General features: G+C 43.9%; 1 protein-coding gene across 5 annotated transcripts in view; it reads left to right on the top strand.

Moving 5' to 3' along the window:
- Positions 1-25,396, top strand: part of FIP1L1 (factor interacting with PAPOLA and CPSF1) — a 323,029-nt gene that overhangs the window by 252,941 nt on the left and 44,692 nt on the right. For all 5 annotated transcript variants that reach the window (XM_029587658.1, XM_029587675.1, XM_029587666.1 and 2 more), the window contains one exon: positions 18,386-18,602. In XM_029587658.1, the coding sequence (XP_029443518.1) occupies positions 18,386-18,602 (217 nt within the window). The remainder of the gene's footprint in view (positions 1-18,385; positions 18,603-25,396) is intronic.

Genomic DNA, 25,396 nt, shown 5'->3' with positions numbered 1-25,396 from the left:
CAATAAGGTACCACAGGATATACACTATTTTTTAACTGGTAATCCTTTGCTGAGTTATATCACTCAAGCATCTTCAATGTCTGGCTGCACCTTGTACATCCTGTAGTGTTTGAATACAATTAGTACCTTAACGGTGGGATATTGATAGGATTCAGAATGTAGCTATGTATTCTTGAGTGTTTATGGGCAAGAGTTTAATTTGTCGTATACTAAAGGGATCATCTTTTTGAGCAGGATCCTACTACTTACTGTTTGTTAGCCTTTTAAGGCCCGATTTGCAAAGCTTTTATGCGTGTAAATGGCTGTTATAAAATCAGCTGGAGCTCTGTCTGTATAAATGTATCTGCATAACCCGTTTTCATGTATGCTTGTATGTGAACTGAGCAGAAGCGTTCCAGAGGGCAAAGTTGGGTCAGAGTTGGCTCTTACATGCATACGTTTGATTTTAAAATGTATGCGCATTAAATGTGCACAAACAAGTTACACTTTCTAAAAAGGAGGTGTAAACTTTACATGAGTGAATTTCTTTGCGTACATGGCCACTTTCCTACATATTTTCAAAGTGAGCTTGTGCACTTAAGTTTGTTTTGAAAATCCTTGGTAAAGTCCACAGATACATTGTGCGTGTTTGACAGCCTGCAATGTCCACATGTACAATGTGCATGCAAACGTTACTGCTAGATTTTTAAGACTCTTCTTTTTTTGTCTTGTAAATCTTATTTTTTTAATGTACTCCCATATTTTTACATTCATTACATATATACAGCATTGGAAACACTATACTTTTATAAAACGTAAATAATCCTAAAACCATTATTTCTGGATTCTAAGACTGGCTAAGGTTCTGTACCATTGCTGTACATTCAACAATTGCAGCCTGCTTTCTCATTTGATTGACAGTTTTACAGCACTTTTGATGGCAGATAAGGATAATAAGATGGCAATCTGCCCAGTTTGCTTCCTGGTACAATGCCATACACCCCAGTTGATTTATGACTTTAAATTGTAATTTTCCTGCTGCTTCACCCTAATCAACCTTTTGCATAGACAGAGATGTATGGCTTCAATCTCTGAAAGCTGTAAGTAAGCCTGGTTTTTAGTATATCCACAATATAAATAGAGAACTTTTTTTTTATTTTATTTTTCCACGGAATTTATCAGTCTTATGTCAGAAAAGGCAGGGGGGGTCATTATCCTCTCTCCTATTGAAGCTGCAAGGCAAAACACGGCCATGTCATGGGACTCAATTTTGCATTTCATGATTACAGTTTATGATGAAGAAATAATGCTTTCTTGGGACTATAGAACTTTTGTTTATTTATTTATTTAACATTTTTATATACCGATAGCCGTTTACACATCGTACTGGTTTACATGTAACAAAATGGGAGGCCACAAAAGGGCGTATCCTTTACATATGGGTTCTTATTCTTAAGAACGTCTTCACACAAACTTTCATATTTTGAAGTATGGGGTTATAGTGATTTCCACTCCTTTTCACTCAACACTTAAAATAATAATTTGTCAGTATAGCAATACTTGTTAAAACCTACCTAGGACTAGTATGTTAAAATCAGTACTTATTAAAAGCCTGCATAAATAACCATGCTTTCAAAGATTTTTTAAAACACAGCAGAGAAGTTTTCATTTCTAAGTTCCTGAGGAAAGAATTCTAGAGTTAGGACTCGCTACTACAAACGTACACTCACTAAATTCACATGGTCTAATCGACTTGAGGGTGCATCCAGTAATCTCTGAAAAGAAGCTCTCAGGGTCCTGTTGGGACGCTAGATCTTTAGAACTGTGTTAAAACATTAATGGCTTTAAAAATCTGGGCTAAGACCTTAAATTTAATATGCCATTCACTGGGGAGGCACCGGCATAATATGTTCCCAAAGAAGAACTCCAGTTATATGTACCATCAGGTTCTGAGCAAGCTGCAAGGATCTGAGTGCATTATATGAAAGACCTAACAATAGTGAATTGCAAAAGTCCATGGGTGAAAATATTTATGTCTGAGCAAAAATTCTCAGATTAGACACTTCTAGAAATGGTTTCAGATGTTGAAGCTATTGCATTTTCTAGAATGCTATTTTCACTAAACTTTTTTTTATATGTGGGCGAAATGTAAGAGCAGAATCAAATAAGCTGGCCAGATTTCTAATTTGATGTACAGTGGGAATACTGGTGTTATAAACAAGCTCAGTAGGCACATCAAAGACAGAAGAATGAATAAGAAATAAGACTTCGGATTTCTTATTAGAAGCTAACCAATTATTGAGTTCATACATTTGGTTATCCTTTGTAATGCTTCAGATATAGTGGACGAAATGGGAAAATAAAACTGGATGTCATCCGCATAAATTTTATTTCCCACCTTCAAGTAAAACAGTACTCAACAGATGGGAGACATATATGTAATCCCATCCCCGGGTACGGATTGCTACCTGATGGGGGCCATAAAAGAATTTGTTTCTGTTTGGGGCTGGAACCACTCACCATCTAACTCTCTCACAATCTCTTACTTCCAGGGCCAGATCCTTTATAGGTGGGGGAAAGACCTACCTTTAGGGCCTAATGTGACAGGGGTGACTCCTATTTGTATTCCTTGGGGGGGGGGGGGGGTGATACACTTTTCACCACACAGTGGATGCTGTGAGTGACAGAAATAATACATAGGAGACTCTGGCTGAGTGTCCACAAATCAGTCTTTGCTGATGGGTAATCGGGTAAAAAATGGCACAATTCAACTTAATTCCTTTAGATTCCACAGGTGGCTGTTACAATACTTTCTCTCTATATCTGTGCAAGGGTCCCTCTACTTTGGTCCAGGGGCAAGAACACTCACCACCCAGGCCTTGAATTAATGAGATTCCCAAGTGGGCAGGGATATCTTTGTTGGGATGAAAAACTCCCTTCCAGCTGACCAAAAATCTATACACAGTCTCTGCACAGTATTCCCAATTATCTCCCTTCCCAGGGACGAAGACTCCGAATAGTGGTCCTCTGGTGTAACTCAAATTTAATTTTACTCACTGTTTTTCTTAGTCCTGCCCGATCTCCCTTACTCCCAAGTTGGGAAGGGATCCTGGAGCACACAGCTCTCAATGTTCCTTTATCAGGGTGGGAGAAGGCACAGCCAAAATCTTCCTCTCAGATCTAACAAAATGTCTCTTTATCCCAAAAACTCTTATTAACACCGGAGTTGTTCCTTGCAGTGGGCCACCACCTCCTCCCTCCTCAGGCAAAGGTTGGGAAGGGCAGGTCTTCCCTAATCTGAGCAGCTCCATAATAAGGGTGTCCCAGGCCCTGAACCAAAGTGGTGAACTGGCTCCTACCATGAAAAAGTGTAAACTCGAAAACAACCCAGAGAAGGAACTTCTAACCAGTCAGTGAGTGGACTTGAAAAGCAATATCTCCCCAGGCAGATTTTGCTTGGCTCCTCTGACTGCTCCTGGAAAAGTCCAACTTAGATAAAGCTCCACACTACCTCCTAACTCCAACTCAAAGCTGGAGCTCATTCTTATAAGTCACTTTTGTTAATTCTCAAGAAGTGGACCATCCCAGCACCCTCAAAGGTGGTTTCTGAATACAGGAATACCTAGATTATAATGATGAAGAAACCAAGGGGTCCGTCACATATGTTGAAAAGCATCGCTGATAGAGCAAGTCTTGAGGGACACCAGTTCCCATTAGCCTGGAATAAGTACTAGAAGTCCCAGAGGAAGCTCTTTAGTAATGGTCTGTTAAGAATGATATAAAACATTTTAAGACAACAGATGCTATTCTCCTTGCGGAAAGACCCCCAAGTAAAATGTGATAGTCCACGGTGCTGAATGCCAAGCAGACATCCAATAGGACCAGGAAAAACCTGGTTCCAGAATCAGATTCACAGTGGAATGATTCAAGATTAGAGATGTGAAAAAACTCAGTATAATGTCCCAGTTCTAAATCCAAACTTAAATGAGTTTAGTAGATTCTTGACCTCAGTGTAAGAGTTCAGTTGCTTCAAAACCACATTCTCAATTATCTTGGCCAGAATTGGCAGTGATGAGACTGGATGTAGTTATTTGGATCACAAGAATATGTCGCTGGGCTTTTTAATAAGAACATAATCATTGCCATGCTGGGTCAGACCAAGGGTCCATCAAGCCCAGCATCCTGTTTCCAACAGAGGCCAAACCAGGCTACAAGAACCTGGCAATTACCCAAACACCAAGAAGATCCCATGCTACTGATGCAGCTAATAGCAGTGGCTATTCCCTAAGTCAACTTGATTAATAGCAGTTTATGGACTTCTCCAAGAACGTATCCAAACCTTTTTTGAACCCAGATACATTAACTGCACTAACCACATCCTCTGGCAACAAATTCCAGACCTTAATTGTGCGTTGAGTGAAAAAGAATTTTCTCCGATTAGTCTTAAATGTGCTACCTGCTAACTTCATGGAATGCCCCCTAGTCCTTCTATTATCCAAAAGTGTAAATAACCACTTCATATCTACTCGTTCAAGACCTCGCATGATCTTAAAGACCTCTATCATTTCCCCCCTCAGCTGTCTCTTCTCCAAGCTGAACAGCCCTAACCTCTTCAGCCTTTCCTCATAGGGGAGTTAATATTGACCCAATCACAGCTGATTTAGGAGCAATTGGGAGATTGCCCTCCTTTAAAGACAAGTCATGAAATGTAAGGGCTCAATTCTGAACATAGTTTTCATGGCAGTATTAGAGGAGTTGTTCATCAGGCATAAATTAATCTTCATATTAGCCCAAAATTTCAATAAGTTCTGTGGTTACGGTGAGATCAAAGTCTTCCCATTGGTCACCCTTCATGGCAAGTTCCTTGGCATCAGTTGGATCAGCTACATCAGAGACTTTGGCAGGGATGTGAATCTAAAAATTGTTTGCCAAAAGAGATTGACTATGAGTTGAAAGAGACCTTATTCACAGAGTCAATGAGTTAACAAAATAGAACAACTTTCTGAGGATGTGATAAGGCAGCATGCAATCATGTGGAAGATACTTTGTTTTAGAGGTATTGATTGTTTGTAAGCAGCCAAGAGAGTATAACTGTCAAGATCATTGTGTGATTTAGTCTTTCGCCAGCATTGCTTGGCATGCCTCAGCTTCTGCTTAGCCTCTTGAACTGAGTTTGTAAACCAAGGCACGTAGTTCATTTGTTGGTGGTGTATTGTTTTCATAGATGCAGGGACATTCAGAGAACTGTATTTAGAGAATTCATCCAATGATTCACTGCTTTCTCACAATTGATTCTTCATATTAATTTAATATAGGAATCCATTGATCTCTCTACTTCTCCTCATCTTTAAGAGAACACTTCATGCGAGTCACAAGTTCACATGTAGATTGGCAACATGAAATGGTAATTACTGTAGAGAATCAAATTAATCTATGATCTGTCCATGGCACCTCATCACAAACACAGGCCAGTTTTTATTTGGCATAAAAATGAGATTGTGTGTGTGACCATACCAATGCGTGGATATGCTGATCATCTGAATCCATCCTAGGGCGGGCATAGAGTTAAGAAAATCTTCTACATGGGTGTTAAAGTCCCCAAGAATTCAACTGTTCTTATAACTGTATTGGCATCAATTAGCTGTTGAATGAACAGTGCATGGAAAGAAGTGACCAGGTGGCTATATACCAAGCAAAGGCTCCAGCCTAAGATCAAAATTAAGGGCATCAGTTCTAGATGCAGTGTATAATTAAAATGTACTACTCTAAACCCCATGAACTCGTTAGCAATTACCATTAGACCACCTCCAGGTTTCCTCTCTCGAGGTTTAGGAAAGATCACATGGTTGTGTAAAGTTGTTTTAAAAGGATGAGGTCAGAGTAGAGAAGCCATGTCTCAGTGACACACACAAAATCCAGACTATTATCCTTAATAAAAACACCCAGAATCGACTACTTTCTTTTTATCACCTGACCATTTACTAACTTGCAGATACTGATAAAAGAGAAGAAGATTGAGACTTGTGGTGTCTTGGTAGACACACAAGGACAGGCTGAGTATGAGTATTAGAGAATGCTCAATTGTAGGTCAGGTCAACATAGCGGCCACTCCCAATAGAATGACAATAATAGTATCTTCAGTGGATGCCATGATACATATCAGCATCCAATTGCTTCTATTCAAAATGCAATAAAAACAAATTCTCCTAAAATACAATAGATAAAATGTATAATAGATAAAATATCTAACCTGCTTACATGGCACACTCAATCATGCAAGATGGAGTGCACAAAGAGGCTGCTCCTATGTTGTGCTTCTTTATGCAAGCAGTGGGGTGCGTGACACCTCCAGCATCACTGTAGGAGCTTTCACTATCAGGTCCCTGATGTCATCAGTGGTGGTAGGGCAGGACAAACACTTATGTAGGCAAATCAGTATAAACAGCAAACAAAGCATGTAAGCATGCAGGATCAAATCTGTTAAAATAAGATTAAATGGAAAAACAAGATGGCTGCCAACTGATCCACACGCTGAAGGAAAGCGCTCTCTCTTTTTTCCTGTTTGCTGTTTTTCCTGATAATGCCACAGTTGGTAAACAGTGGAGTGCCTCAGGGATCTGTACTTGGACTGGTGTTTTTCAATATATATATAAATGATCTGGAAAGGAATACGACGAGTGAGGTTATCAAATTTGCGGATGATACAAAATTATTCAGAGTAGTTAAATCACAAGCAGTCTGTGATACATTACAGGAGGACCTTGCAAGACTGGAAGATTGGGCATCCAAATGGCAGATGAAATTTAATGTGGACGAGTGCAAGGTGTTGCATATAGGGAAAAATAACCCTTGCTGTAGTTACACGATGTTAGGTTCCATATTAGGAGCTACCACCCAGGAAAAAAGATCTAGGCATCATAGTGGATAATACTTTAAAATTGTCGGCTCAGTGTGCTACAGCAGTCAAAAAAGCAAACAATGTTAGGAATTATTAGGAAGGGAATGGTTAATAAAATGGAAAATGTCATAATGCCTCTGTATCGCTCCATGGTGAGACCTCACCTTGAATACTGTGTACAATTCTGGTCGCCGCATCTCAAAAAAGATATAGTTGCGATGGAGAAAGTACAGAGAAGGGCAACCAAAATGATAAAGGGGATGGAACAGCTCCCCTATGAGGAAAGACTGAAGAGGTTAGGGCTGTTCAGCTTGGAGAAGAGTCGGCTGAGGGGGGATATGATAGAGGTCTTTAAGATCATGAGAGGTCTTGAACGAGTAGATGTGACTCGGTTATTTACACTTTCGAATAATAGAAGGACTAGGGGGCATTCCATGAAGTTAGCAGGTAGCACATTTAAGACTAATCGGAGAAAATTCCTTTTCACTCAACGCACAATAAAGCTCTGGAATTAGTTGCCAGAGGATGTGGTTAGTGCAGTTAGTGTAGCTGGGTTCAAAAAAGGTTTGGATAAGTTCTTGGAGGAGAAGTCCATTAACGGCTATTAATCAAGTTTACTTAGGGAATAGCAACTGCTATTAATTGCATCAGTAGCATGGGATCATCTTTGTGTTTGGGTAATTGCCAGGTTGTTGTGTCCTGGTTTGGCCTCTGTTGGAAACAGGATGCTGGGCTTGATCGACCCTTTGTCTGACCCAGCATGGCAATTTCTTATGTTCTTATGTTCTTACAAAGAGGAAAGCTCAGCTATGGGAAATATCAAGCTCTTCTCCATGCCTGAACGTTCGCAACCACAGATTGAAACCACCTTCGCAGCATCCCTAGTACTGACGCCAGAGGGGAGAGCCGTTGTGCAGATTGACGCTAAGCGATCGCTCTCTACGCTGGCTGAGGTAATATCACTAAGCCCCGGCGAACTGAACATACCTCCTCTCCCTGCTGCTTTGATATCGGAGATTCCTGGCATGAGTGGTACTATTACAACTAAAGCCCGAGAAGGGAAACTTTTGTGGTTTTACCTTTGGTGAACCTGTCCGGGACGGATTCCAAGGGCCTTCCTCACACAATAAAATTGCCTGAGACTGTTGGAAGTAGAAACAGTACTATGGGAGAAGGAGAAGAGAAAATCTAAGTATGTCTGATGCCAATTTCTTTATTTGAGAAATCTAAATAGATCACCTTAGAGAATGTATGGTCAGCGTTAATTGCAGTTGAAAAAGCTGTATCATCTTTAATTGTTGTAATTACAGAAAATAATCTGTGAGTGCAAGTAACAGAAAATCAGGTTGGACAGTTGGATACTAAAGTTATGGAATTGGAAACAAGAATTTCCAAAGTAGAAACGATTCAACATAAGCTAGTTCAATCAGATACTGTTTCGGCAAAGAAAATGGAAAATTTGGAAAATACTCTACGAAGTTCAAATTTAAGGATTTTGAATTTTCCTTATATCAAGATGTTTCCTCCTAAGGAAATATTTAAAAGCTACCTAATACAGATTCTTAAATTTCCACCTGAAGCTGTGCCAGTGATAACTAAAGCCTCCTTTCTATTTAAATCAGAAGGAGATATTTCAAAGAATCTGGAATCCATTTCACCTACAAATATTCCTAATAGTCCCTAGATCTGGTTCAGTATATATTTGTGTGTGGGGGGGGGGGGGGTATAAGATCAGATTATTTCTTGTATAATTAATATTTCCTGAATAATCGCTCTGTTATAATCTTGTTTTCCCCTAAATTTCCTGATATTATTATATAAGACAAAATATTGGAGGAAATTACCTTTTGTGATATTTCTTGGTTTGTAATAATACAAGTTTGTCTTAATTTTCTGGAACAAGTTCTACTTGTGATAAATATGAAAAAATTCAATAAAGAAAAAAAAACAAGATCACGCTATCCACATTCATAATCTAGGCAGGGATCATCAAAACTGCCACAGCATCGAGGATCACTACAGGTACAGCATCTGTTTCAGCGTTGCTGCAGGAGCATTCACTATCGGGTCCCTGACATCACTGGGAGTGGAGCAGGAGGCAAATTGTCAGAAACAGTAAACAAAGCAGTTTTCATATGCTTTATGGATAAAGTCATAAAATTTTTCAACTTAGCCATGGTTGTGCTGGACAAGTGATGTTATGATAAAGCTTTTCAGCAACTTAGATTGTTGACCTAATAAAAGACACATTTTCAGGCTTGTAAGACTAGAATAGTAGAAATACTGCTTAAGTTGATTATAAATCTCTTCCATGCATGTATACAGTTGTCATTGGTTAGAGAGGGAGAACTTCTCTTGTTCTATTTAGATTTCAAAACTGCAGTATCTACAGCCAATAAATGGAAGAAGGGAAACAAAGCATTAGAAGAAATTACAAATATATCTCTAAGGTGCACAAGTGAAATATGTGACAAGAATGTTCAACATAGCCTATAGTTTATCAACAATTTTTCTTTAACACTGTCATAGGCATGGAGAATTGTAAATTCCTATAAAGAAAAAAAAACAGTAAAAATATTTTCAAAGGTAGTGTCCCCAACCTTTATGTAGTTTTGTGCCATATTGTGTAAATCTTTCATCTTTCAGTTAGTGAATTTTTTCTGGTTGTCGGGCAATAAGGTAATAGGTTACTGCCCTAGAAAACTTGGTGATCCTGCAAATAATATTGTAAAAATGTAGATGCAAACCATTAGTTTGATTTATTTATTTATTATTTATTTAAAGTCTCTTCTATACCGATAGCCGTTCGCACATCGTATCGGTTCACAAAAAACAAAAACTTTTGGGCGAAGCCCTTACAAGTAACCGAAAAATACAATTAACAGGAAGAGTGGATAATACTGAAAAGGCATAACAAAATCAATAAATAAATACAACAACTATAACATAAGTAACAATGTACAAGAATCAGCGGTCATAAAGCATTCTTAGTCAGAAAATCGGAGGATGATTCACAGGGGAATTTTTATGTAGGGGGAGGTGACATGGGATAGGCTTGTTGGAAAAGCCAGGTTTTCAGTTGTTTTTGATCCTTAATGGGTTTTATTAGTATTATACTTTGTATCTTTTACTTTTAGATTTTTTTTGCAGGAAAAATGTAAGATGTAATATCACAGATCTATATGCCTTTCCCCTCCCTCTCCTCACCTTTTTCATCCCCCCAACACATTTTTCACTTTCTCTCTCCAGCTTTTTCCATACAATATCTTGCATTCTCTTTTCCTTCACATTACTGTCCAGTTCTGTTGTACTATTTTTCTGAGCCACCTTAAAATGTGTTTATTGGTAGGCAATTTATTTATGGCATTTATATTCCACATCATCCAACAAGTTGATCAGTACGAATACAATAAACATTCTCAAATTAAAATACAAATAAAATGTACTTAGACATAAACCCCTACCTCCCTAAAATCATAAAAATTAGTTTCCTGTCTGATTCAAAAGAGGTACAGTGATTTAGCAGGATGGCAACAGTGAAACACAGGAAAATGTTCTGGCCTGGCCATTGTCTAGCAGTTAATTTCATATTTTGGAGTACCCTAAATATTCTGGTCTAAGGCCAAAACAGAATATGCCTTTGTCTTTTTCTAAAGTTATTACTCTTCTTTCACTTCTTGAGGAAGCATACTTATGTGTCACAGTCTATATTAAAGCATGTCTTTTAGCAACCACTGTAGTCCTTTCTCCTTGAATGTAATAGATAGGGAGCCCAGGATAAAATGGATCAACTCTAGTCTGCAACTCAAAGCCCTCATCTGCAGCGAGAGGTCTGCACAAGTACTGCAACAGCGGTAAAATAAAATGTACTGTTTTATTTTATTTCCTTGTTCAAAAAAAGAATCTGGGAAGTGCTCCCTGAATCTTCTCTTCTTTTATTTTTGAAAGGAAAGAGAGGCACTTGTTGAGCTCAGAAGTGCTTTAAGTCGTAAGCTCATCTCCCAGTAAAAAATGTTGCTAGCTGTAATTTTTATGGGTTTTAAGTTTTGGAGATAGCTGTATGGACCAGCATTTGCTACCCTTAAGAGAAACATGGGAATAACCTGCCCAGAATGGCAGTTATTGCCTTAAGAAGCTTGCTGGGCAGACTAGATGGATCATTTGGGCCTTTTCTGCCATCATTTCTCTGTTTCTATGTATTTGTAATCAGCATGAAAAGATAAAATGCATTTCAACTTATACAAAACTAAGGCCTGGATTTTCTAAGGTTGCAGACCTTAGAGAATACGGGGGGGCCAGGGGGATTTCGGAGCGGCCTCGGAGGGAATGAGGAAAGGCATCGGGCTTCCCCTAGGGCTCGGTGGAAGTAATTTCAAGTCGCTCTGGCCCCATGAGAAAAGAACTCTGTACCTCAGATTCAGAAAGCTAAATCCAATTGTGACTTGGACCAGAAGCCTGCAAAAAAGACTCAGAAGTTCATGAAAAGTCAGATGACAGGCCTTGTCAAAGCTGTTCATAGCTAGGTAGTGCCCAGAGGGAGGACTTATCCCTTTCCAAGAAACTTGAGGATTTTGAAGGACTTGAAGCATTTGAAGAAGGAACATACATGGTCTTGAAAACACATAGTATCACATTTGTTTTTTATTGATTCAGTAAAAAGTATCACAGTCCACAGATTCAGGTTTTCTCCAGGACCGATAATACTACTAGAGCTCTTCCCATCACAAAGGATTATTAGGATCCATATTAATGAGCCTGTTCCCATTTGATATTTTTCCTTTGCTCTCTACAAGTTAAAAACTAATGTGAGCTTCCCTGTACGTACCAGATCAGTCCAGACTCCTGGGTTTTGCCTCCGCACCAGCAGGTGGAGATAGAGCAAGATTTGACAGGCTCTGTCATATATACCAGGGTGCCACCCACAGCCTGCCAGTATTTCTCTGTCTCCAGCAGCTGGTCTGGGTGCAGATCCCACAGCCTGGAAAAAAAACCAAAAGACAGGGAGGATAGTCAGTCAGGGGATTGTTTGTTCCTGTTTGCTTCCTTCCTTTGTTTAAGTTTATTGGGAAAAAAACTGTTTTGGAGGAAGAAAAGTCCGTGGTTCCCAGGAGGTTTGCTAGGTCCTGAGAAGACCATCCCCCCTGGTCGAGCAGGTTGCTGGGGCAAGGGGTTGAGGACCCCGCTTCATCAAGCCCAGCAGGGGTGATACCGGGGAGCCCGGCTCACTCACCCCTGCCGGACCGATCCAGCTCCGGAGGTACCAAGAAAAAAAAAGTTTTTGTTTTCAAGATTCTCCGGTCTTACCGCGGCGGCGTTTTCTTTCCCCCCTGCCTCCTTCCCCTTCCCTCGTGGCCGTTTTTATTGTTTTTGTGCGTTTTTTAGGTAGTTTCAGCAGAGCCGGCATGCCACGAGGCACGGCCTGCGGCTCTGCTAGCGCGCGCCTCTTGTAGGATGGGCTGTGCTCAGCCTACATCCCCGGAGGCGAGGGATCGTCGGGGGCGATTTGGGGGGTGCTGGTTCGTCGGTGCACGCTCGCAATTGCAATCGGGGAGCGTCCCCCGTTTTCTCCTAGGCCAGCCTCACGGAGCACGGGAAATCCCACCATTTTACCTGCTGCCCTCACAGACGCACCGATCGCGGAAGGAGCCTGGAATTCCCCACCCCCCTCTCCCCGCAATGCCCGGTTTCACAGCCGGAGTCCACGGTCGCGGCAGCAGGGGGGGGAAGGGACCCGATGCTGATACTACTGATACAGAGGACTCCTGCTCCTCTTTCTCGTCGGAATTTATTCTTGCAATGCATAGGGCCTTTAAGGCCCGCAAAGCCGGCAAGAGACGGTCTCCCCATCAGGGGTCCCACCTTCGATGGGCGAGTCTCGGCCACGTACGGGGGAGAAGAAGGGAGCCTCCAAAGCCAAGCGGCCTGTTCGGGCCCTTCCCCTCCCCAGGGAAGACACGGAGTCCTCCAATGAGTCGGCGGACCCCGAGGATCATGGGGTCCCCTCCCACCCCAAGGGGGGCAGAGGGAGATGGAATATCTGCGCGTGGGACAGCGCGACAAAGTCAGACTTCCAAGGGGGGCAACCCGAGGGGAGGAGTTGCCCCCCCTTATTCCCGCCATTTTGGGGGAATTAGGGATTGATACTCCGTCTGCGGAGTCTAGGCTGGGCTCATTGGATCCAGTGTTGCTGGGTTTGAGTGACCCCCCCCCCCCCCCTACCACTTTCCCCTTTCACTTCTCGTCGATGGACCTTCTCTTTCGGGAATGGGATACCCCAGACCTAGGTCTGAAGGTTACGAAGGCCATGGATAAACTCTATCCCTTGCCAGAGGAGGCTCTGGAAGTGTTGCGGGTTCCGAAAGTGGATGCTGCGGTGTCAGTGGTGACAAAGGGGACGACTGTTCCGGTCACGGGCACTACGGCGTTGAAGGATCTACAGGATCGCAAGTTGGAAATCCAATTGAAGAAAATTTTCGAGGTTTCCGCTCTGGGGGCCCGAACGGCAATCTGTAGTAACTTTGCCCTATGGGCAGGCCTGCGTTGAGTACAGCAACTTTGCCAATGAGGGCATGTCAGAGGAAGAAGCCAGACAGGCCGGACGTCTAGAGGCGGTAGTCGCATACAGCGCGGACGCGCCGCACGATCTCCTGAGAACTTCGGAGCGCTCCATGGCGTCAGCCGTCTCAGCCCGGCGTCTATTGTGGCTAAGGAACTGGTCGGCGGACGGTGCCTCCAAGTCTCGTCTGGGCTTCTTACCCTTTAAGGGAAAAACTGCTTTTCGGCAAAGAATTGGATGACATGATACAGTTACTAGGTGAGAATAAAGGATACCGCCTGCCAGAGGACAAGTCACGGTCCAAGGGGTCCTTCTCATCCCGGTCTAGATTTAGGAGTAACCGTAAGTCTTGGGCCCCTCGCCCTAGTACACCCTTGACCTCCTTTCGTTCGGGGGGGGGGGGGGGTGTAGACAGCAATCTCAGCCCTTTCGGGAACAGCGTTTTGGCAGATCTGCTTCCACCTCTGCCACCCCCGGCGGTAAGTCGGCGCAATGATGGCCTTCCAGTCCATCCCTTGGTGCCAAAGTTAGGGGGCAGGCTATCCCTCTCTTACAAGGCATGGACCGCGATCACGACAGACCAGTGGGTACTCTTGGTGATAAGACACAGCTACGCCTTAGATTTTGCTCGCCAGCCCTGACCGAGATTCTTTCCGTCCCCGTGCGGGCACGCAGACAAGCGAGAAGCGGTCCATCAGACGCTGGTCCGGTTGGTAAACCTGGGGGCTATTGTTCCAGTTCCTGTCTTGGAGCAACGAAGAGGACACTACTCCATATACTTCGTCGTTCCAAAAAAGAGGGTTCCTTTTGGCCCATTCTTGACCTAAAAGAGGTCAACCGCTGCCTGTGGATACCACGCTTCGCATGGAGACCCTGAGGTCCGTGATTGCTTCGGTGCGACCGGGAGAGTTCCTGGCCTCGCTGGATCTCACGGAGGCGTACCTTCACATTGGAATTTGGAAGGATCACCAGAAATATCTCAGGTTCTTTGTGTTGGGAAAGCATTACCAATTTCAAGCGTTACCATTCGGGCTCGCGATGGCCCCCAGAACTTTCACCAAGATAATGGTGGTAGTGGTAGCACAGTTACGGCGAGAGGGCCTCTTAGTTCATCCGTACCTGGACGATTGGTTGATCCGAGCAGAATCCGAGGAGCTTTGTCACTCAGCGATCCAGCGGGTACTACAACTGTTGCACTCTCTCGGCTGGGTGGTCAACACGACCAAGAGTCAGCTCAATCCCGCCCAGTCTCTGGAAGTTTTGGGAGCGTTATTCGACACGCAGCAAGGCAAGGTTTTCCTGTCCGTAGACAGTTGTCGCAAATTACGAGGGCAGGTCTTGGCCATGCTACAGATGCAGCTGCCGATGGTGTGGGACTATCTGCAGTTGATTGGTTCCATGGCATTCACACTAGAATTGGTTCCGTGGGCTTTCGCACATATGCATCCCTTACAATCGGCATTGCTTTCCCGCTGGAGTCCGGTCTCCGAACAGTTCCATCTTCCGTTGCCTCTAACGGCTGTGGCGAGGTCCAGCCTGGGATGGTGGTTACACTCGGACAATCTCCTCAAGGGGGTTTCGATTGTAGCTCCGGATTGGACGGTGGTCACCACAGACGCGAGCCTCTCCGGCTGGGGAGCGGTGTGTTTGCGTCAGTCAGTGCAGGGACACTGGTCCACGACCGATTGATCGACCGAGTCTCACTGGTTGATCAATCGTCTGGAGACCAGGGTGGTACGTCTGGCGCTGAGGGCCTTCCTCCCTCTAGTTCAGGGAAAAACGGTCAGGGTCCTGTCCGACAATGCAACTACGGTGGCTTACATCAGTCGTCAGGGGGGGACCCTGAGTCGCCCAGTGGCGCTAGAAGCTCGACTCCTACTTCAGTGGGTGGAGCGGCACCTTCTCAGCATTGCCGCGTCCCACATCGCAGGTTTAGACAACGTTCACGCGGACTTTCTGAGCAAACATCAGCTCGACCCCGGAGAATGGGAACTGACGGACAGCGCCTTCCAGCTTATCTGCGACAGGTGGGGACAGTCGGCCATGTATCTGATGGCAACCTTTCAGAACGCCAAGGCTCCACGCTTCTTTGCACGGCGCAGGGAACCGGGAGCGGAAGGGGTGGATGCCTTGGCACTGCCCTGGCCGACGTCAATCCTTCTGTATGTTTTTCCTCATTGGCATCTAATAGGCAAGGTCCTTCGTCGCATAGAAAATCACCCTGCGGAAGTTATCTTGGTGGCTCCCGAGTGGCCTCGGCGGCCGTGGTTTGCAGACCTCGTCAACCTGGCAATAGAAGCTCCACTCCGTCTTCCTGCGTTACCAAATCTGCTTCATCAGGGACCGGTCTGTTTTGATCAGGTAGATTGCTTTTGTCTAGCAGCATGGCTATTGAGAGGCGCAGTCTAAGAGGCAAAGGTTATTCGGATGCGGTGGTGTCCACCCTTCTTCGGTCGCGCAAGACCTCAACCTCATTGTCATATATTCGTGTCTGGAAAGTGTTCGAGTCATGGTGTATTTCTCGGATGGTTCCATCTACCCGGGCGGCCGTTTCTGATATCTTAGCCTTTCTTCAGGACGGTTTGGCCAAGGGGCTGTCTTGTAGTTCATTGCGTGTACAGGTGGCGGCTCTCGGTTGTTTATGGGGCACAGTGGAAGGGAGGATGTTGGCATCTCATCCTGATATTGTACGTTTCCTGAAGGGGGAAAAGCATTTGCGTCCACCCCTGCGTGCTCCTTGTCTTTCCTGGAACCTTAATGTGGTGCTCAAAGCTTTGTGCGCACCCCGTTTGAGCCTCTGAAGAGGACGTCTCTGAAGGATCTCACTTTGAAGGTCGTGTTTTTGGTGGCGATCACTTCGGCTAGGAGGGTTTCTGAACTGCAGGCTTTGTCCTGTAGGGAACCCTTCTTGCACATCTCTAAGTCCGGAGTTAGTCTCCGGACGTTTTCTTCCTTTTTACCTAAAGTAGTTTCTTCCTTTCACCTGAACCAGTCGGTGGAGCTTCCGGCGTTTTCACATATAGATAGGTCGGGATACTCTGTCCAAAGAGTTGAAGTTGGATGTGCGGCGGGCCCTCTTACACTACCTGGAAATCACTAATAGTTTTCGGGTTTCAGATCACCTTTTCGTACTTTGGAAGGGTCCCAAGAAGGGTAATATGGCATCCAAGACTACCATCTCGCGATGGTTGAAGGAAGCCATAAATTTCGCGTATCTTTTGGCTGGTCGGCCCTTGCCTTTGGGTCTGAAGGCGCACGCTACTCGCTCCCAGGCGGCTTCCTGGGCGGAGTGTCAGCAGATCTCTCCGCTAGAGATCTGTAGGGCAGCGACTTGGAAGTCGTTGCACACGTTCGCACATCACTATCGTCTGGATGTTCAGGACTCCAGGGAGGGCAATTTCGGAGCAGGCGTGTTGAGAGCGGGTCTCTCCGTTTGCCACCCCGTGTAGTTGAGCTCTGGTACATCCCAGGAGTCTGGACTGATCCGGTATGTACAGGGAAAAGAAAATTAGGTCTTACCTTCGATAATTTTCATTCCTGTAGTACCAATGATCAGTCCAGAGTCCCTCCCACTGCTGCGTTAAGTTCGGAGAATCTACTGTTCCTAAATTTTACTCTAAATTCGTTGGCTCTGAGGAGCTTCTTATCTCTGTTCTTTACGTTTGTCTGGGTCTGATCCTTGTTGGAGGGGAGTGACCCGAGGGTTCCCCAGTTGATCTTCATGTATATAGTTAGTGACAGTTGGGGATCATTCTGCTTTGACATGGCGTAATACTGGCAGGCTGTGGGTGGCACCCTGGTATATATGACAGAGCTTGTCAAATCTTGCTCTGTTCTCCACCTGCTGGTGCGGAGGCAAAACCCAGAAGTCTGGACTGATCCTTTGTACTACAGGAACGAAAATTATCGAAGGTAAGACCTAATTTTCTTTTTTATTTTCTTTCTGGAATAGATTAAAACCTTTAGAAAGTCCATCCAGACATTTATATGTATTTTAGTTTTTATATTGATTTATATTGATCCTCATTATTACTATTGTTCCTTGCCTTGAGCACCTTTATGGCAGAAAGATGAATAATTAAATCATAACAATAATAATGTGGATAAACCCATAGTTTAACTGGCAAATTTTCTCTCACTGTTATGCCTTGTCAGTTTGAACTTGGAGGAGCAGTTCTGAACTCAAACTGTTAAGGCACCATCAACCTTGGTAGTCAAATTTAGGGTTTTTTAAAGTTCTAGACTACATCTTATGAGAAGCTTCTTTTGTGACTAGAGCATGTGACCCTGTACTTTGAGAGTCTATCAATATTTCTCAACCTGATCCTAGAGTACCACCTACAATGGTATTTTCTCAAGAACCAGTACCAGTAGAAGAGCTCCACAGTTCAGTAGATTGGATGTCATTATTGTATATGTGAGCATTGAACACACAATATCTTAACATGTAATTCTGAAATAATTTAACAATGCAGAATTTTTAAACGAGAAATTTATGAAGGAATCGGTGGAAAGTATCTTTGCTAACATCAAATGTAGCTATTAAAAGAGAAAGTATTGTGATCAGTTTTCTAAGCAGTCCTCACTCATTCTTTACATGTTTTTAAAATGAATTATTGAGATAAACTAAATTCTTCTGTATAGTAGTGTTTTGTTGCTACTCTATTGTTAAGTTCAGAGGGCCTTGGGATGTAGAAGGGTAGCAGCTATCTTCTTCCTTATGGGAGCATTTAAGTACGAGTTTAGCTTTGTATAGTGTGAATACTACTACAGCTTGATACTTTTTTTTTTAACCTGAATACTAAATTGCTATAAAGTTGTATTAAGAATTTCTGTTGTCAAAACTGCAGGATGTTGCAGGTTTGAAAAAATGTAAAGGTAATAAATAAAAAGGGCTGATGTTAAATACAACTGCAAGACTAAGTTTTATATTTCACCATCTTTTTCTTTAGTTACTTTTCCTCATCTCCCTGGTTCCGCCTCTCCGTGGCCTATTGTGGATACAAGCAAGCAGTGGGATTATTACTCACGACGCGAGAAGGAGAGGGAGCGTGAGCGAGAGCGGGACCGAGAAAGAGATCGAGATCGTGAAAGAGAAAGAGAACGTACCAGGGAAAGAGAGAGAGAGAGAGATCGAGAACATAGCCCAAGCGCAAGTGTATATAACAGGTTAGTCATAAACCTCATTTTAAGAGACTTAAACCCATGGAGCTAGGTCTAGATAAAAAGCTTATGCTGTGCATGTTTCTTCATCTGCACATTAATGTTCAAGTCTTCCAGTCTGAATGGGCAGTTCTGGATTTATATATGCATGAAGCACACTGCATGCCCCCAAATGTCCTTTTGAATGGGACCCTTGCTGAATAAACAAATATTGTCGTCGTATGTGAGAGAAAGTCTTCATGCTGTAGAAGTGTCTTGTCTGCAATCAGTTTTAAAGCACTTTTGAAAGGTGTTTCTACATATATAAATATTTAAGGGACAAGGAAAGGTTCACCTCTCTCACTGATTGCTATTGGAAATGGCTGAAAAGGATAATAGCTTTAGAACTGTAAAGCTGTAAATCCAATTCTTAACGCATTTCAGGATTTGTGTTTAGATCAATTTTTTCATTAATTTATTTAAACTTCTTGTCTAGGGAAGGAAATTTGTTTAGAGACTTTTTAATTCACATATGTTTTACTAGGAAATAGTCCAGTATGATCATGGCCTCTTTGATAAGATAGACTTTACCGAAAGGCAGTACAAGCAGCATGTAGCCATAGGGTCCTGTTCAGCAGGAGATGTTAGTGCTAGGGGTCAAACTGCAGAGCTTCTACTGCTTTACCTCGGTTTACCTCAAATCCAGTTTGAGGAGATCTGAAAAAAGTCTTTATCATCATTTTCTTTTCTCTACTATTTCATTGCTAGAGGATGTCTGTAAAGTGATTACCCACAGGTGGGGGACATTATAGGTTTTGTTGCTGGGGCTTCTCTGGGCCAACTCCTACATTTCAATCTCCAAAAAGAAATAAAGAGCATGGATCTTTCTGTTGAATAATTATATCCCACTCTTTCTTCTCTAGTACTGCTATCCTACTTTTCATCTATTTGATCTCTTAAATATAAATAAATACAATTGGGGGAAGGGGTGTTACATACCCTGTACCCCAGTGGAATTTAGTTAGGTTGTGGAGGCACTGCATTCAGTCTTCAGGATGGAGGAAAAATTGCTGCTAATACAAGACACCTCTTTTTGGCAAAAGAGCAGCACAGAGAGGTTGAAGCTCAACTCTAGCCCTCAGCCATCTAAGGGCTCTTGAGGCGCACGAGGTCAGTTCTCTGGAGGCTTGGAGGGGTGGGAACAATGAGGGTAAAAATAAGAGAATGTAGTTTCAGCCTCATGTTTACATTTGTTGGGCAGGTTGGAGATATAAAGTCTGTCTGCTCTCCCAGTTCATTCTTTAGCATTCCAATGTGACATGGGGCAGGGAAGCACAAGTGTGTCTCCTTGGTGGCCACGTTTATAGAAGCTGAAGCCCATTTTTGTGACTTGCATAATATACTTTGTAACTCATTCACATGCATCAGTTTTAGCCACTAGGGAACTGTCCGCTGTAGAAGGAATAAATTAGAGAACTGCCCACTGTAGGAGGCAGTACATTTTCCCAAATTATTATTCTTTTTTTTTTGCTGTTGTCTCAAACATCTGGTATGTAGCAAAGATCTGTAGTGCAAGGGTAAGTAATTTCATATTGAATGGGGCCTGTAGTTATGGTAACTATATCAAGTTACTGTATGAATAAAGTATTTATAATATGAATTTCAGATTGTTTCAGCCAATAAAGGCAAGCTTCAATCGTAGTAAGACTTTGTATATTTTTAAAGGCATTTCCCCCCAAATTTGTTCATGTATAATTCTGCACAGTCCAGGACATTTTATTTTTGCTAACATTATCCTTTGATGGAACCTGGCTCTTTTTCTAATTTTTTAAATAGTTTCAGAAAGAGGCATGAATTTTTATTGTGTGTGTGTCCATGCATTGAGCATTTTGTATTGTTGGTGGTGAGGCGTGGGGACCGGCATTGAACTGTATTGTCAAGGTCTCATAGTTTTGTCTTGTTCATTGCTTGTTTTAGTGGTTGCAGAAATTTCCTGATCCTCTTTATTTTTGGTGTTCTTTTGTTTTTTTCATGCCTTATGAAAGTGCATATGTTAACTATTAACCTGATTTGGGGAGAGATGGTTAATTGCTTCATGTTGCTTAGCAGGAGTAGTGCACCAGGAGTCAATTTTTGCTTTAGACTGAGATCTTACAAAAAGGAAATGTGCTCATTTGTAAAAACATTCTATATCATCATCAGCACTAGATAAGTCTTAGAAATATGCTATGCAGTAGGATCCTGAATAGGTGTAAGAACACTAGAATTGTGGTGATATGGTGCTGTACTGGTGTATGTTATGTGTTAAATACAATTATAGTCTGAGTGTCTTAAGACTTAGACCAGTTCCAACATCTGTTTGCAAGGCAACTTGGTAGATGGCCAAAAGAAGGACTGGACATGCAAGGGTGCTTTGAATGAACCTTAATAGTTTCCAGGCCCAGCAAAGTCTCTGAGCTGCTGCCAGTTATCATATAGGGGGAGGTAAACAGCCTCCACTTGTTTTTATGTGACTAAATTATCCACCATCTGCAGCAAAGCTGCTGCCACATGGCCATATGTAAAAAAAAAAAAAAAAAAGAAAAAAAAATAGGAGACCCTTCAGTAAGTGGTTTTGTTTTGTTTTGTAAAGGAAGGCAAGAGGGCTGTAGGAGGTTTACAATTACCGATTATGTAGCCTCATAAATATTTCTTAATATTTCTAGTTTTATTAAACATGAAACCACCTATGGGAGGAGAAAAAAAGGTAGTTGAGATCAAGTATAATAATGAATGTGTGGTGAATATCAAATTAGTAGTAAAGGTTGAAGACATACAGACCCTAAGATTTTTCTGTGCCTGTTAACTTTTTATTTTTTTATTTTTTTATATCAATTGTGCCCTTTCATTTGGACTTTCAAAAAAAGCAAGACACTTCCTCTGAGATTTAGAGTAAGCAGCATGAACTAATCAGAGGGTGTAACAATATACTCTCATTTATGATCAAGGACAAAATTCAGAAAGGAATATTTAAGGCTTAGAATATTGCCACTACCATTAATAATTTGTGTAAAGTGCCTGATTTTATATTTTCTAATTTTAAGATTTCTGGTTTTAAAGTTTTGCATCATAAAACAAATATAGAAGATTAACAACAGGCTTTCTCCCTTACAGTCATTGGAAACTAAGGAAAGGAAATACACTGAAAACCAATCAATATGTATTTACTGAGTGCTCTGGAATAATTGTATTTGAACAAATAGTTCTCAGAGGACAAGCAGGATGGTAGTTCTCACACATGGGTGACATCATCAGATGGAGCCCCGATGTGGAAAACTTATGTCAAAGTTTCTAAAACTTTGACTAGGCACACTGAGCATACCCAGCGCGGGATCCCTCTCCAGTCTCTCTCTTTCTGCAGAGCTGTAAGCCTCACGGTGTGAGTGAGCTCACTTTTGGCTGTTTTTGGCCTTGTGGAAAACTTTTCTTTTTCTCACTTTTTTGTGTTGTTTCCATGTTATTTCATTGCCGGGTCCCTCTCTGTACCATTGCTGAGGTCCTCCTAGTCTGGGTTTTTGGTAATTCAGGTAAGTTTCCTTTCGTAGTCGATTCCCTGTGGCGGTGGTGCATCTGTGTCTGCTAGCCATCAACATCCCGAGGCCATCATTTTTTGGTTTGTTCCTCTTTTCTTTCATCTGACATGGCCATGTCCAGTTTTCGGCGATGCCCCCAGTGCCTGTGGACCATGTCCATCATGGATCCATGTGATCTATGTGATCTCTGCCTGGGGGCATCACATGATGTCCGGGGTTGCCGCTTATGTGCCCAAAAGACCCCGAAGGGACATCAGCTTCTACTCGACAAGATGGAACAGCTCTTCAGGTTGAAGAAGTCTGAACCATTGGCATCAGCGGCATTGGCATCAAAGGTTCAACGAGCCGCACGATGGACACAGAACCATCGACATCAGCAGTCAGAGGCACCGGAGACTGACCACAGTCTATCTCCTCCAGGCCGAGAACGTCAGGTTCCTCATCATCGGCCTTGGCATTGGGGAAAGACCGGGCCGAACATTGAGGGAAGCTGAAGAAGAATCGGCATCAATGCATGGTGCCGGCCTCAGGTATACACCAGCTTTTGCCACAATACACCCAAAGCGACCCCACAATAAGGCATCCTCCATCGGTGCCAGGGATCTGAGACAGTCTCCACCGGTTCTGATGCCAGTCACCAATCTACCTTGAGGGTCCAAAGAGGATCTGGCCACCTTTCCTTCCTCCTAGTCAGTGTTGGCATCGGCAGTGTTCGATGAGGTGCTGTAGCGCCGAATCCAGTTAGCGGTGAACTGGGCACCGATGGCAGCAGACACAGTGCCGCCCATCCTCATACCGCTTCTGGAGAAGCTCAACATGCTCATCGGTGCGTTACCAGCCCAGCTGGCATCTGTTCCCGGGACAGCATTGGTACCTGGTGAGGCACTGAGGCTTCCCCTACTGATACGGTGGTTGCCACTGAGGAGGAAGCTCCACCGAGGTTGGTGGAGACGCTGAGGCCTGCTGGCCCCCCATTCAATACTACTGGTGCCTGCACCTCTGGACAAAGGCTGAGCACTTAGGAACCCATCCCCTGTGGCATACAGTGAGAATGAGGAACCCTATGACCCTTGGGGGGAATGACATTTCGGAGTCATCCTTTGATGGCTCCGAGGGTCTCCCTTCAGAACCTTCTCCAGAGAAGCGAAGGCAGTCTCTGCCTGATGATTTAACCTTTGCAGGTTTTGTGAGGGTGATGGCGGAAGCCATCCCTTTTCAGTTACTAATGGAGGAGGATGCCAAGCCCCAAATTCTTGAGATTCTCCAGTTCCTGGAGCCTCCTAAGGATATCATGGTGGTCCCAGTACACAAGATCCTTAAGGAGTTGTTGCTGAGGATATGGGAACACCCCCTCACAGTGCCTCCTGTTGTTAAGGCAGATGGGGTTTACCTCATCCAGAAGGCTGCCAGATTCAATAAGAATCAGCTGCCCCACCAGTCGGGAGTGGTCGAATCTGCCCTCAAGAGGGCCAAGTGCTCTCAGATTCATTCCTCCGCACCCCCAGGGGAAAGACTATAGAGTGATGGACGCTCTTGGGACTAAAATGTTTCAAGGCACCATGCTCACTGCCCGCATTTCTGCCTACCAGCTCTACATGAGGCAGTACTCGTGGGACATATGGAAGCAGGTGCAGGATATGGCCGAACAGCTGCCTCAACAGCAGCAGGACACCCTCATGTCACTGGTGCATAAGAGACTGAATGGAGAGACTTTGCATCGAGAATAGATGCCTGCAGAATGGCATGGCTGCGGACCTCTGATCTCCGACAGAGGTCCAGGAACGACTCACTGACATGCCATGTAATGGAGAGAATCTCTTCGGAGATAGGGCGAGGGACACTGCCCAACTTTGGGATCACCGTGAAACCCTGCAGCAACTGTCCGTCAGTACTCCAGACCCGTCGTCCTCTTCTAGGAGGCTTGTGAGGCTGTGGCTGAGGATGTCTTTTTTTTTCGCAAAAGGAAGTACCGTCCTTCACCCCCTCGCTCTCGTCAACACCATCAGGGCTCCCGCGGTCGTCCTAGGGAGCAGAGAGCCCCAAGCCCCAGCTGGCTCCTCAGTCATCTATGAGGACGGGGGTTTTGACTGGGTATGCCAGTTGCCCATAGCCGGGATGATGAACCCAGCAGTCGGGAGCTAGCTGCAGTTCTTTGCAAACCAGAGGCCCAGGGTAACCTCAGACCAGCGGGTTCTATCCATTGTCTGCCAAGGTTACCAATTGAATCTATTGGGTGTCCCTCAAAATTGCCCTCTGCCCACATTGAGGGCTGGTAGCTCATCAGGTGGTGCTACAAGTGAGTTCTCCTCCCTCCAATGGCCAGAGTGATCGAACTCCTATCACCAGGGCAAAGAGGGCGGGGGATTCTACTCCAGGTGTTTTCTGATTCCAAAGTGAACAGGAGGACTCCATCCCATCCTAGACCTAAGGGCCTTGAACAAGTTTCTAAGAAAAGAAAAGTTCAAGATGGTTTCCCTGGGCACCTTGATCCCCCTTTTTCAAAAAGGGGATTGGCTATGCTCCCTCGGCTTAAAGGATGCATACACTCATATTAAGATCGTCCCTGGTCAGAAGAAGTATCTCTGATTTGTCCTGGGAACACAGCACTTTCAGTGCCAGGTGTTGCCATTCAGGCTCGCGTCAGCCTCACGGGTCTTCACAAAATGTCTGGCATTGGTGGCAGGGCACCTCCACAGGTTGGGCGTGCATGTTTTCCTTATCTGGACAATTGGCTGGTCAAGAGCATGTCTCAGGCCACCAGGTCCATGTGCTTGACCATTCAAGTGTTGGAGTCACTAGGCTACGTTCTCAACTACCCAAAGCTCCATCTTAGCCTGTCATGTCAATTGGACTTCACAGGAGCCCTGCTAGACACAGCAAAGGCCAAGGCCTTCCTGCCCCACCAGAGGGCTGTCACATTGATGACCATTGCAGCAGAGATCCAACAGAGCTAGCAGGTGTCAACCTGGCACATGTTGAGGTTGTTGGGCCATTTGGCCACAACTGTCCATGTCATTCCCTTGGTACATTTACACATGCACAGAGCCCAAAGGACTCTGAGGTCACAGTGGTTCCAGGCCACTCAGAGCCTCCAGGATTGCATCTGAGTCACCCCATCTCTCCGGCACTCATTGTCCTGGTGGCAGGTACTTTCAAATCTGAAACAGGGGATCTTGTTCTGAAGTCCCCCTACCCAAATTGTCCTAAACATGGATGCATCCACCTTGGGGTGGGAAGCTCATGTAGATG

The sequence above is a fragment of the Rhinatrema bivittatum genome, chromosome 1 (genome assembly GCF_901001135.1).
Source record: "Rhinatrema bivittatum chromosome 1, aRhiBiv1.1, whole genome shotgun sequence".
NCBI classification, from domain to species: Eukaryota; Metazoa; Chordata; class Amphibia; order Gymnophiona; family Rhinatrematidae; genus Rhinatrema; species Rhinatrema bivittatum.
This window is presented reverse-complemented; position numbering and strand designations above follow the sequence as displayed.